Here is a 12,711-nt window from a genome sequence, read left to right as displayed (position 1 = left end):
AATGAAGAAGACAAACTTATCCTGACTTACCAGCTTAACACCGAGGGGAGCATCAGCTGCTCATTAGAAACAAACAACAAAAAAAAAGAGAGACGAGATAAACTACAGGATAAAGAGGCTTTTTCAAAATAGGGTGAGAAGAGTTTATTTGTTTATTTTTGCAGGCAGCAAAATTCAAGTTCAAATCTGGGTATTGTTCAGGAGATACTGGTGGGAAGAAGGCACCATAGCTACTTTGAGCACTCTGGGATGACACGAAGGCAGCTCCACGTGCTGCACAGTATTCTGTGAGTTGCTGGGAGGCATGCTGCCCCTCTCAGCCAGTATTTTGGGTGCTATAATAAATGAACAGGTTCTGGTGAAAGTTGGAATGGCTGAAAGAAGTGAAGGAGAATGAAGGTCTTTAAGCTGACCTGTGAAATTTAGGATTGATAGAGCACCAAAAGGAGCACCTGCAGACAGCTGTTGAAGGCAGCAAAACTTCTAAACATCCCATTGCTCCCAGGGAAAAAGGAGCAAACAACCAAGGGCCATGCAAAAGAAAAGCAAGTCACTGAGCGCTTCAAGCAGCACAGGATGTGTCAGAAACTTGCTCAGTCCTCTCAGGGGCAGAAATCCCAAGAGGACAAAAAGGATGATATAATTGGGAAAAGGGCTTGCTAAAAAAATGGGTGATGGCACAATTATAAATCTCCTCAAAGGATGCTCAAGGAGATGGGGAGTTTTTGTACACTAGAGATGATCATTTGTCCTACTAAACTGGAAACGTTTCTCGCTTCTCTGAGAAGCCCTCCAAGGGTAACAGTTCATACACAAGGCATGGCTTGGTGTGTGTAAAGCTTTACAGACATACTTCATATGGCTCTGTATCCTGCTTAGATCTTGGTTTTAATTAGCACCATAAATGTAAGATATGTGACTTTTCATCATGAAAATCAAAAGAGAGGTCTGAATTTTGGCCAGAAAGGAGGACCCAGAGGGCAGCTGCATACACACTGTTCTAGGCCAGCTCAGAGTTGCTAGCAACAATACAGAGAGAAGAAAATAGAACAGGTAATATCTGGGGTGTGTATACTGGTGAGAGGAGGACATGTGCACTCTATTCAATTAACATATCCACCTAATGAACCTGTCAAAGAAGCTGGGTTGGGAGAGGCTGTCATAGTCCTTCTCCCGGAAGATGGCTGCCCGGTCCCCAAGGCCAAGCTTCAGCAGGACATCCATGTCTACATCACTCCCCAGAGCCACTACTGTGGGCATGACGTCTTGCTTCTTCATGGAGTTGATGGCCTCCTCCAGGTTCTTGCTTCCTGTGATGCCATCGGTGATGAAGACAAAGGAGAGCTCAGCGTTGCGCCGGGCAACTCGCTGCCCGTTTCCTGGGCTGAGCACGATGTTGTTGATGGCGTGTATGATGGCTGACCCAATGTTGGAGGATGAGTCCAGATACTTGATCTGTGCCAGCGCATTGGAGATTTCCGTCAGGTTGTAGGTCAGTGGGAAGACCACGTCCTGCTCTCTCTCACTGCCGTACTGCAGCAGTGCGATCCGGGCATTCATGTTGTCGTTGTTGCTCCTGGCCAGTGTGAGCTGTCGGGCAACCTCCTCCACAAAGTTGTGGGCCCTGTGGAAATTCTGCTCCCCGATTCTTTCAGAGCCATCAAGCAAGAAGACAATGTCAACGGGGCGCTGTGTACACTGGGCCACTGCAAGCTCTGCAGGAGAAAGAAAAAAAAAAGAAAGTTGGGAGCATGAGAAAGCCTACAGAATAAGGTTGGGGCTTGCCTCATGCAGCTTGGGCTCCAGTCGCCTCTGCGCACACTTTTCCAAAGAAGGACAAGCCTCACAATGATGCCAAAGCCCATCTTTGTGGCTGGTAATGTTGGGCTTTTGCTTCCAATTCCCTCAGTTCCTGAGCATGAGGAATGAATGTTAATTCCAGGACCTAGGATAGACCTTCAGAAGCATCCAAGCATTAGACAGGTCTGAGCATTTTGTGCATTTCAGCTCTAGAATTACAGCCACCTTCTTAGAGCAGTGCCCAGCTTTTATATATAAGGGGTCTATACGAAGATCAACAGCACACAGTGCTTGTCTTACATCTCGGTAATTTCTAGAGAGCGGCTTACTTTCAGAGTTAGTTTTCACACAAAGATTTGTAGGGATAAAGCTGATTTCATACCTTTCACCCAAATTAGTTTAATCTGTAATTACCGATTCCTGAAGAGTTTATATAAAGGTCGGGTCATATGGTTGGAAAACAGGGCTCTATCCCTGCTGGTGCACCTGCACATTGTAAAGCAGCTTTTGTAATAAATAACAAAGACCAACATTTAAATGAAACACAGTGGGACATTGTCCTTCAGCCACTCAGAACAGCACCTGTCCATAAAGCAAGGCATGTAGGCATATGAATATATGCAGTGAGTGAACTCAGAAAAAAAAAAAAAAGTGGTATAAAACTACAATATTTGGAGCCAGGTGCTAGTTATGAACCATTCTTTCGTCACTTTGCCGTGGTTGTGTGTAATGCATTTGACATTCATGTGCATGCACTGCTTCTTCAAGAAAGACCTCCACTTTTGCTTTGGTGGATTTTCTTCCATTCTGGTGTAATAATTCTTCTGAGTTCCTTCGCTACTGAAAACCCTAGTCAGGAATACAATTGTAACATCAGTACTGGTTTGTGATGTACGTGCTGTAGCTGTCCACCTCCTGAGGTATTCCTGCATGGTGGCAGCAGGCCAAAAACCATATTGCACTGTAGAGCAATTCTGCGGCGCAGACTGAGACTGACTCTCAAAAAGGCACTGGAGCAGATCTCATCTTGTGTTGCATGACTGGCAAGGACAGGGTGATTCTGGAGCAACTCCAGCCTGAATATCCATTTTGGGTATCGAGGGGCAACTTTCACGATAGGAACATCACATTAGGTTGAATTTCTGTACAGTGAACAAATCCAACTTGACAAAGCGCTTCCTCCGTGCTGAGTGCCGTTATACCTGGGGCTGCATTCAGCATGGTGGAATGCTGAACCAAAGCGTTTTGTAACTCCTTGTATGAGGTGAACAACAAACAAATCACTGTTCAGTATGAAAGTACGATGTGTGTATATATATACATGTGTAGTCAACACTTGGCAAACAGCAAAACTGTACTTGAAGCAAAATGGATACATGTGCTCTTGAGACTAGACAGTGTGCAATGAATTCAGCAACAGAGGACTCTACTCCCAGCGTAGTAGACACTCTGAGTGTGCATATTGTTGAACTCGAAGACTATCTGATACCACTGCTTTCCATAATAAAACATAATAAAACACCTGATACAGGTACTTGTAGTTTAATCAAACTCTCTGGACATTGCTAAATCCCATGGTTGCTTTTGTTTCATTTTCCCTGACCTTGCAGACTTGTATTTCTTAGCCCACACTGTAAAATATACCTATAATAATGGTGTGTCTTGAATGGTGCTTGCTGTACACTGACTTACTGCAAATGACAGGCTTCTGCAATGTCAATTCTGACTGAAGGAGAAAGCAACCTCTTAGTGATTCTGTTTTTCCCCATGAGCAATTTTAATATTTAACATTTCCAAATTCAACTGCAGTACTTCATTCCTTTAAAGCAATAAAGTTATGTACTCACCTCTGGCCAACCTTCTTTGAGAAATGTTGTCTATAGGTACATAGATGCTGCAGTTCCCAGCATGCAGGTGCTGCTGCCACAAGGAAATTTTGCCTTGGCAGCACCTGCACCAGTGAACTCCAGGTGCTCCCCTGCTCTGTGCAGTCACAAAAGGGAAAGGTGGAAAGGCATGCCCCCTTCAACCACAGTCTGAAATCTGGGTAGGGGTCTGAAAAGCTGGTGGAAGTGAGCAGGTGGAAGAAAGGGCTGCATATTGACTCAGAGAAGTGCTACCAGTCTGTCTCCCCTAGTGTTTGCCTACACATAGCCATGTTGTGATTACAAGCACAAACTGCCCCCTCACACTCCAAAATGACCTAAAGCAATCATTAGTAGCTCCTAGTTAAGCAGATGTAAGAGTCCCTCTGTGGAGCTTTGGTGAGGCCAACAGAATCACAGAATCACAGCACCACCTGGTTCCAGCCCCCTGCCGTGGGCAGGGACACCTCCCACTAGATCAGGCTGCCCACAGCTCCCTAACACGTGGCTGGCTCTCCAGGCAGCTCTCTACCAGCGTCTACTGCAGGCGTGTTCCCCAGAAAAACTCCCCAATGCTCCTCACAACTGGAAAGGGCTGCCTGCTGACTGTGTGATCCCAGGAGGATATAACATAGATGAGCAGGGCAGTACAGTGACAGCAAAACCTTGGGTTTGTCCTGTTCAGTACCACGTGTCGGTTCCCATGTCTGGGCAGCATGGAGCTGAGTTCCCTTTCCTGCAGCAAGGAACAAGATTCTTGTCCTTAACTGTATGTGGTCCTGTGAGATAAGCTCTTGGGAGCACCACCGCAGATTAGCCCAATTAAAATCTTCGCATTGTGCTTTTAATTGGAGCACTGGTCCTTGTAATGCGTCTCACAGCACGGCACGGATGCCTGCAGCTCACTGCACTGCATACCAGGTGCAAGGAAACAGCTGAGGCTGCCTAACAGGAGTGGCACAAAAAGAGAACTGCAGAAATTTCTCTCACCTGTCCCCTCTGCACAACAGCTTTGCCCCATCACTGAAGGAACTGCAGGTGCGATGACAACTAACCGGTTTTGTCAGAGGATTAGCCAGGATTATGTTAGCAAACCACCACTGCACCCACATGCCTTTGTCTCAAAACACTGCTTAGGCAAAGACATTCTCTCAGTTGTTTTTTTTTTTGTTTTTTTTTTTGAAGCTCGCTGTAGGTTTCTGAGAGGTAAAAAAGTTTGTTTCTAATACTGTCCTAGGAAATGAAATAACCACAGTGGTGAGGTCTAAATCTGCTTTTCTGAAATCTTGTTCAATCCCAGTCTTGCTCAGCAAGATGTCCCAGCCTTGAGAAGTTTTTTTCAAATCAGTGTTTCCTTGGGGTTTTCCCTCTAGCATCATGGCTGGAGCAGTTTAATTAACTACCCTGAATTCAGTCATTCAGACTCAGTAGGCTGTCACATCCTAATTTTAGGGTACATGTAAAAATCAAAACAGGGAGTGTGGCTTTGCACAGACTATCTGGAATACATGGATTACGACCACAAATTAGCATATGGACTCAAGCACAGGCGGGTCCTCAAACTTTTGCTAGACTTTCACCTAAAACTCCTAGCACACCATTTAAAGCTCTCTGAATCCTTTTCCCTCTATTATATCCCAGAAGCGGAAAACTCCCTGGCATTGCACAGACTGGGAGCAAAAAGTGCTGAAATGCTGGAAGCTTTTTTTTCCTTTTTGGTGCTGCGTGCCAGGCTTGTTCATGTGCTGAACAACACAATCATCTCTCTTGTGTGTTTGTCACTGGAAAACTTCTAACCTGCATTGGCAAGCCCCAGATGTTGAAATGGAGCTGAAATAAAACACTGTAAAATGTTCAAAGTGGGCAAGTTCCTTGTTCCAGTGCTTGTTTCTGAACTTGGCTACAGTATGGCAACTGGCTCCCCTTCACACACCTTGCAACGGAGTGCATTATAGCCCAGCCACATTTTTGAAGACTGTACATCTCCATTCTGCCCATTAAATATGACATTTGCTCAGTATACTTTATTGCAATAATACCATGTCAGTTAGAGAGACTGCAAGATCCACTTGCTGGCAGTAAACACTTGCATGGGCATGCAAAATGCTCTGTTTTCTTCTTACAGGTTTAGAGGTCAGTAAATATTCTGGAGGCACAAATGGCAGTCATCTACCTGACTTTTTGTGAAAACCAGTGGTAGCTGAGCTCATGGAAATACCACTCCTCATCTAAGTGAATCTATCCACAGCACTAGTGGTGGGTCTGTACTCTCTCTGAACCGAACTAGCACTGGGTATGGATTTCACGGACTATACTACATCAAGTTTAAATACTTGCTTTTAAATAGCTTATGTAATGTATCACAGAGGTTTGTGCAGTCGTGGATTTTTGCTTAGGACTTCTTGGTCCTATATAACCTCTGTCTCCTGGATATGAATAGTACACATAGCTAATTAAGACAAAGGAAACACGAGTGTACAAGCAGAGTAAAAGGTGCACACAGCTTATACAGCTTCTGACAGAAGCACTCCTCAGGTTTTGCTGCTCTTGATGCAAAGCCAGGGATGCTCCCCTCTTGTACTCCTTGCTCTTCCCCTTCGCTAACCCTAACTGCTTACTGAGTGCCTGTACAGGAACTCTGACTGCAGAGAGAAGAGACGTTGCCAGTCTTGCCACATGACTGGCTAGCAGGACCTGAAGAGAGCCCTCACAGTAAGCCAGCAAGAGGACACAGAAGATGCTTCAGAAGCAGTCAGCAAAGACAAACGTAGGAAAGAGCAGGAAAAGTGCATCACTGGGCTCACTGCCACCAAGAGGCTGGCTCTGGCCCACAGCCACGTGTGCCCCAGTCTCTGCAGTGGGGCCTCCCACTCACCTGCAGCTGAGGACTGGGATGCACCAGGCTGCCAGAGCATGGCAGGAGCAGGAAAATAAAGAGCAGCGGCATGGCTGGCTCAGAGACCAAGGCAGTGCTGCCATCCTGCCAGGGCCTGGCAGCTCCCCTGCAGAAAAGCAGCAGGCAAAGCAAGAGCATCTCTGGAGAAAGCTGCCATGCTCGCCACCCAGCCAAGCCGGAGAGGTCTGCCACTTTTGTCATATCCCTGGCTGAGCCCAGCCAAGCTCTTTCACTGCCTGCGTTTCTCCTAAACTAAAAGCTTCTGCCAATGTACCTGCCCCCTCTGCCAAACAGGCACTCAAGGAAAGATGATTGCAGCTCCAAACAATTCTCCATCCCTGCTCACTCTCTGCTTCCACCCACTTTGCATGATCTAGAACAGAGATGTCAGCAAAGCCCTAGCACGGTTTCTGGGTCCCCCACAATCTCGCTGTGCACCATTTTGAAGGTGTCAATGAACAGGTCCATCCACTCTTGCCGCTCATTTCCAGTGGCAAACTTGGCTTTTTCGGCGGTAAAGGCCAAAGTGGCCACCAGCTGGGTGTACATTCTGGGGTCCTGGGTTTCCCGCGTGGAGTTTAGGAACTGGGCGATCGAATGTATGGTGCTGGGGATATTTATGTTGACTCCCTCTTCCATGGGGCGGAAAATAAGTGGGTTTACGTTCCCAGGGTTCCTGTCATCTGCAAGTGAGCGTCAAAAGAATATTTTCAGGGCTTTCTAGTAATGGCCGTGTCTCTGAATGCTACCTGGCTTCCTACGCACACTGCACCACAGGAGAACAGAGCTTATGAGGGACAGAGAAGTAAAAATCAGAGCCAGATTTTAAATCTCAAGATCTAAGTGTCAACAGTGGTGCTGGAATATAGGTCGCAGAGTGGGACATGGCTCCCTCACTGAAACCGAACCCTTCCTGCAGCTCTCACAGGAAGGGCTGGAGCCAAAGATCACTGGTGAAGAAGGGAAGGCTCTCAGTGCACTGCAAAACAGCCCTTACAGGGACCTGGGATAGAGCATCGATAGGAAAGGATCTACCCCAGAGAGGCCAGACAAGGGGAGTACAGACCCTAATGCATCTGTGTTTCCACAGGCTGGGGACAAACCAGATATTTGTACAGACTCTGCCTGAGGCATCTGACTTGGGGAACAAGGAATTACTAAATCCTGAAGAGCCCGAGAAGCACGGAATAAGTAAGACAAGTTAATCAGTTGCCTATTTCTGAGAAGTGAACTCACTATGCTTATGACCAAATGATTGTATCTTACAGGTGTGATAGAAGGAACAGCATTTCACAATTTGGTGGCAAGGCAACTAACTTTCTGCCATGTTTATGATGGAGGAACCACGGGATTCACACTGACTTTAAGTGCACATCAATGAAGAGGCCTCAGAAAATGACATGGAAATTTAACCACCCAATTCCTACCTACTAGTCCAGCATATTCACAATGGACAAAACAGTAATTACAAAGAAGGCCACAAAGTCCAACTTCTTTCTGCACGTGTGACTCATTGATACCAGCCACCATGTGGCTTTGAACTCTGTCACATGCAAATTGTATGCATGCCAGGGAGCCAGAAAGACTTCCAAGAGAGAGCATTATGTGAACTTGCCTGGCACTCAGCCCACCACGCTTTGGCTGGAGTTACTGTCCTGCGGTGTACAGTGCTCCTGTGTGGTTTCCAAACTCTTCAGGACCCCGAGAACCTCAGTCTCCACTTGGCTGTGCTCAACTTAAATTTGAATAAAATCCCAAAGCTCAAAGCCCTTTTGCATGGGTTAGAAAGAGCCTCACAGAGCATCATGCGGTTTCCATCAAAGCAAGTGGTCAGTTCATATTTGCTCAGCATTTAACCCTAACCGAGCCCAGATCAAGAAACACTCCAGCATCTAGTAAGCACCAAAGTAGTTGATGGAAGGTTAAAAGAAGACAAGGGTCTGCCTTGAAAACAGGAAAACCTGGATTTCCTTAGTCAAAGCACTGAGAGGCAGCATGCCTTCACCTGCAGATGAGAACTCAGAGTGATGACATGCCCAGCTCTGCAAGGCAGCGGAGAGGAAGCTGGGTGCATGTAATAGCTCATCCTTGCCATATCCTGCTGACAAAACACAGGCTGGAGCTAGGGTACATGGCAGAAGCAATTGATTTGCTCTTTGAAGTGCCAGGACTGCAATTCTGACAACCTAAGGCCTAAAGCCCAAGACCAGGGTAGAGCATGGCTCCCCAGCCCCCTGCAACCTGAACCTGTCTCATGCATGTGCAGCTGGACACATCCAACAGATATGCATGAAGCTCACACACGTGTCCTGCAAAAGGCAGCATCTCCATTCCAAAGGTTTGCATTTAAGTTGGCACCAACTGTTGAAAATGTTCTCAGGAAACAAGAGGAAGCTGAACACTGAGGCAGAGAACCCCCAGGCTCTGTTGCACTCCTTATGCCATAATTCATCCAACACCTTTCCTTACCACTATGCAAATGAGATCATTGCAAACCCTTCATCTAGAAGGGTTCATGACAACAACACATTATGCACCATCCAGTGCAGCAGCCGGATGGTGCTTTGCCCAAAGGCCCTTGAATCTCTGTGTATCACTTAAAACTTGGCCTACCATGCCTAGCACAGATCCTTGCACATCAGAGTAACTTCTGCCTTCCAGATAAGGGTGTGGTGGCACTTTCAGAGGTCCACACCTACCCAGGCATATCATTCCACCTCCCATGTCCTCTAGGGTCCAGTTGTAGTGCCTGCGCTTGTCCTGGCCTGCCTGTGGCATGGTTTGAAGCATTACCCCAAGAGGGGACATGTTCAGATGCCTCCTTGAGCCCCAGCTACCATTTCTGTTCTGGTCCTCAGTGGCAGCAGGTACAGCGTAGTGTTCTCACTTTGCATCAGAAACAGAGACACACAAGTGCGCTACAAAGAAAGGACAGCCAAATTTGCTTTGCGTTGGAAGGTTTTGATGGCCAAAGCCTAGGAGAACATGAACTCAGCTGCTCAGGTCAGTCTCTCCTACAGTTTTCCTCAAATAGGCAGGCTACAAAGACTAAAACCTTCAAAGATACCTGAGCAATCACCAGTGTGGCATGGAGAAGTCACCTGCATTGCACAGATCCACAGGACAAAGCTCCTCAGAAGACACTGTAGAGGAGTGTGTGTGGACGGCTCAGCACCATGGTTTAGCACTGCTTTCTCTGCATGGCCAGGTGCAAATATTGAGAATAGCAGTCAGAGATTTTAGAGAGGAATAACACAGCTTTTCTGTCTTCAGACTTCTGATTGTTCTGGGACGATCCTTTTTCCCTTTGCTTTGTATGGTAATGGAGGGACTTCTTCGAAAATTAAAGTTGAAATTCTGTGTAATACTGAGTTGAAGTGTGGGCTTTCAGAAAAACATGCTCACGGCAAGAGTAGAGTTTAAAAAATTGCAAGAACTGGCAAAACTTTGTCCCCTATAAGCTTTGTGTATATCTGCAAAGAGTGCATCTGTATTTAAACAGGTGTGGAGACTCAGACAGTATCTCTAGGAGTTGCAGATCTGCCCTTTAATAAGCAAAATGTGATCAAGTAAAACCACCTGCAGCAAGCAGCAGCCATCTCTTATACCAGAGGATCAATCCTTACAGCCTTTTTCCTTTGATCCAACACCCTGAGTTAATTGTTAATTAAAATACAGCCAGTGTTAGAGAAGCCAAAGCTTTCAGTCCACTATAGCGTTGTTTTCCAAACTCTCCCTACCCTCTGTTCTGCCCTCATCATTCACAAGTTGTGCTGCAAGTTGTACTCTGGATTTCAAAGGTTGCATGGATGGCAGAGTTTAGAAAGGGGTAGTATGTAACAGAGACACGGAGCAAGTGAGAAATTCATTGGTGAGCTTGGAGGTCAAAACCTGGTGGCTCCCACGAATTTGGACACGGAGAAATATCAGAGCTGAGCAATGCTCACATACTAACACAATACACTAGTACCTACCTGTGAAGAGAACTCAGAGGGACAGGGAAGACCAGGGGATGAAAACCCAGAGCCTCTCCTGATGTGAAATAATGCTATTTCCCAAACTCCCTGCTGTGCAAAGGTAATGAACAGCCTTCCACATTCCCTCCCACTCTTGAGCCTTGTTCACTCTCCCCTGGACCTACAACTATGTGCAGATGGCACAAAGCTATTTGTAATGTTTACCTGTCTGACAGGGCAGCTCAGGGCAGACGATCTGGGGATCTGGAAGGAAAAGAAACAAGGAAAACTGAATGATGTGCAACCATCCCCCTTCACTGCTTGCATAATCAGAGTGGTAGGTTTCTCATAAGAGGAAAGGACAACGGCCCAAAAGGCCAACTCTTATCTGAGGAAGGACTGTTTATTCAGGGCTGCATAAAGGTCAGTCCACCCACCATGAATGACCCAACTTGTGAGTTGGGACCTGCTGGGAAACAGTGGCTGCAAATCCCATTGCTAGAAAACTCCAGTTCCCATAAGTGCTAGGACAGGTACTGACCTGGGCAAAGCATGTCCTCCATCTTGTCAATGAATTCCTCTGCCACCAGGTCTGAGAAGAGCCTCATCTTCTGGACTCGCTGGGGTTCATTGCAGGCAATGGAGACCAGGGTCTCGCTCTGTTCCGGCTGATCAAATATGTCTCCAATGCCAATGGTATTGACGAGCACGTCCCTGCCACAAAGAGCTCCTAGGTTCTTGTCATCATCACGAGGGTCATAGCGCCCATCTGTGATCACCACAGCAAACACTTGGGCTTTCTCTCGACGGCTTTCTTTGATGAGCTTGTTGTAGGCAAACTGCAGGGCAGAAGGTGTCCAGGTGCCTCCAGCAATCCACTCCAGACGCTTCACTGCTTCCTTGAAGCTTGACAGTGAATTGATGCGCTCATCATCAAGCTTGATGGCTTCAAAAGTCCCCTCATGACTGTACTGCACCACTCCAACACGGGCACCTGCCAATGAAGCGTCAACATTGCTTGGCTTTGAAATGAAGAGTGGAGAAAGTCAGCAAACTTTCATATTAGCAAATAACTGCTCAATTGGCCTACAAAGCTGGAAAGAGAAGCGCAGAAGCTGTTGTGAAAATGCTGAGCATATAGATGCAGACTAGGGCAGCTACAGATAAATATGTAAATACGGAAGCTGGAGTGATCCAAGACCCTGATCCCGGGGCCCCCTTCTGCCACTCCCCACCACACACACATGCACTCCAGACCTGTCTCCGACTTAGGATCCTTGGCAAGAGAGCCCAGCCGACTGACCACGTTGACAACAAAATTTTTCTCCAGGGTGAAGTTGGTGTAACCAATACTCTCTGAGCTGTCTATGACGAACATGATATCCAGGGCACCACAGCGCTTCTCACAGTCTGGGGAGAGGGACAGAAGGAGGAAATCACAAAGGTCAGGAATGGTGCAAATGAGCCGCTATGGCAGAAGAGACCATCTGTGAGAAGATGGAGACATTTAATATCAAACCAGCCATCCACAGGATCTATGGTGCTGCCTGCAGCTGACAGCATAGGGATTTTACATGCATCTTTCTGTCAAGACATAGCAAAAGAAACCTTTTTAACCTATTTTGGGACATAAGTCCAGCTTCCCCTGCATGCCTCTGAGGGCAAAAAGGCAGTGTTTCTAGCCAGCCCCTTTCACCATCTATCGAATTGTTGTCCCCCTGCCCAACAACGGCTCTCAGCTCTGAAGAAAGGGAACAGTCCACTCACCACAGCACCCGCATGTCTCTCGCACATAGGTCATCACGTCGCAATCCTGCCAGCAAAGGGGTGCAGGGTGAGTGCCTCCCTCCCTCCCAAAGGGAAAGGTTCCCCATTCCCTTCCCACCTGGCCACCCTCTCCCCTCTCTCCTTGTCCCCGTGGGAAGCCACAGTCAACCCTGTCTCTGCTCGTTGCAAGGTGGCTCCCACACCAAGCAGCAGCAGGACTTGGTGCCCTGCTTCGTTCTCAGCCTGCACGTGGCAAAACCGAGGCTGCTAAGCGTGGAAGAGCACCCGGGGGTGCAGAGATTTCCTACTTACAGTCAGGCCAGGATCTCCTGGTGGGCCAGGGGTCCCCTGTAGGAAGAGCACAAGGATTTCAGGCACAGTTTTTGGGAACTAGACATCAGCACCATCAAAAACTTGGCTTTGTGCA

General features: G+C 47.2%; 1 protein-coding gene across 2 annotated transcripts in view; it reads right to left on the bottom strand.

The window, feature by feature from the left end:
* Positions 1 to 138: 138 nt before the first annotated feature.
* Positions 139 to 12,711, bottom strand: part of COL6A2 (collagen type VI alpha 2 chain) — a 28,464-nt gene continuing 15,891 nt past the window's right edge. The window contains exons 23-28 of one of the 2 annotated variants that reach the window (XM_082763426.1): positions 12,597 to 12,632; positions 12,285 to 12,330; positions 11,775 to 11,927; positions 11,059 to 11,511; positions 10,743 to 10,781; positions 139 to 1,715 (exon numbers count right to left, since the gene is read on the bottom strand). In XM_082763426.1, the coding sequence (XP_082619552.1) occupies positions 1,108 to 1,715; positions 10,743 to 10,781; positions 11,059 to 11,511; positions 11,775 to 11,927; positions 12,285 to 12,330; positions 12,597 to 12,632 (1,335 nt within the window). In that variant the 3' untranslated portion in view covers positions 139 to 1,107. Of the gene's footprint in view, positions 1,716 to 4,196; positions 7,245 to 10,742; positions 10,782 to 11,058; positions 11,512 to 11,774; positions 11,928 to 12,284; positions 12,331 to 12,596; positions 12,633 to 12,711 lie in introns of those variants that run through there. The other variant, XM_082763427.1, reaches the window with a different exon arrangement.

Source organism: Aythya marila (genome assembly GCF_965140915.1).
Source record: "Aythya marila genome assembly, chromosome: 6".
Lineage (NCBI taxonomy): Eukaryota > Metazoa > Chordata > Aves > Anseriformes > Anatidae > Aythya > Aythya marila.
Note: the sequence above shows the minus strand (reverse complement) of the source record. Positions and strands in the feature narration are given on the sequence as shown.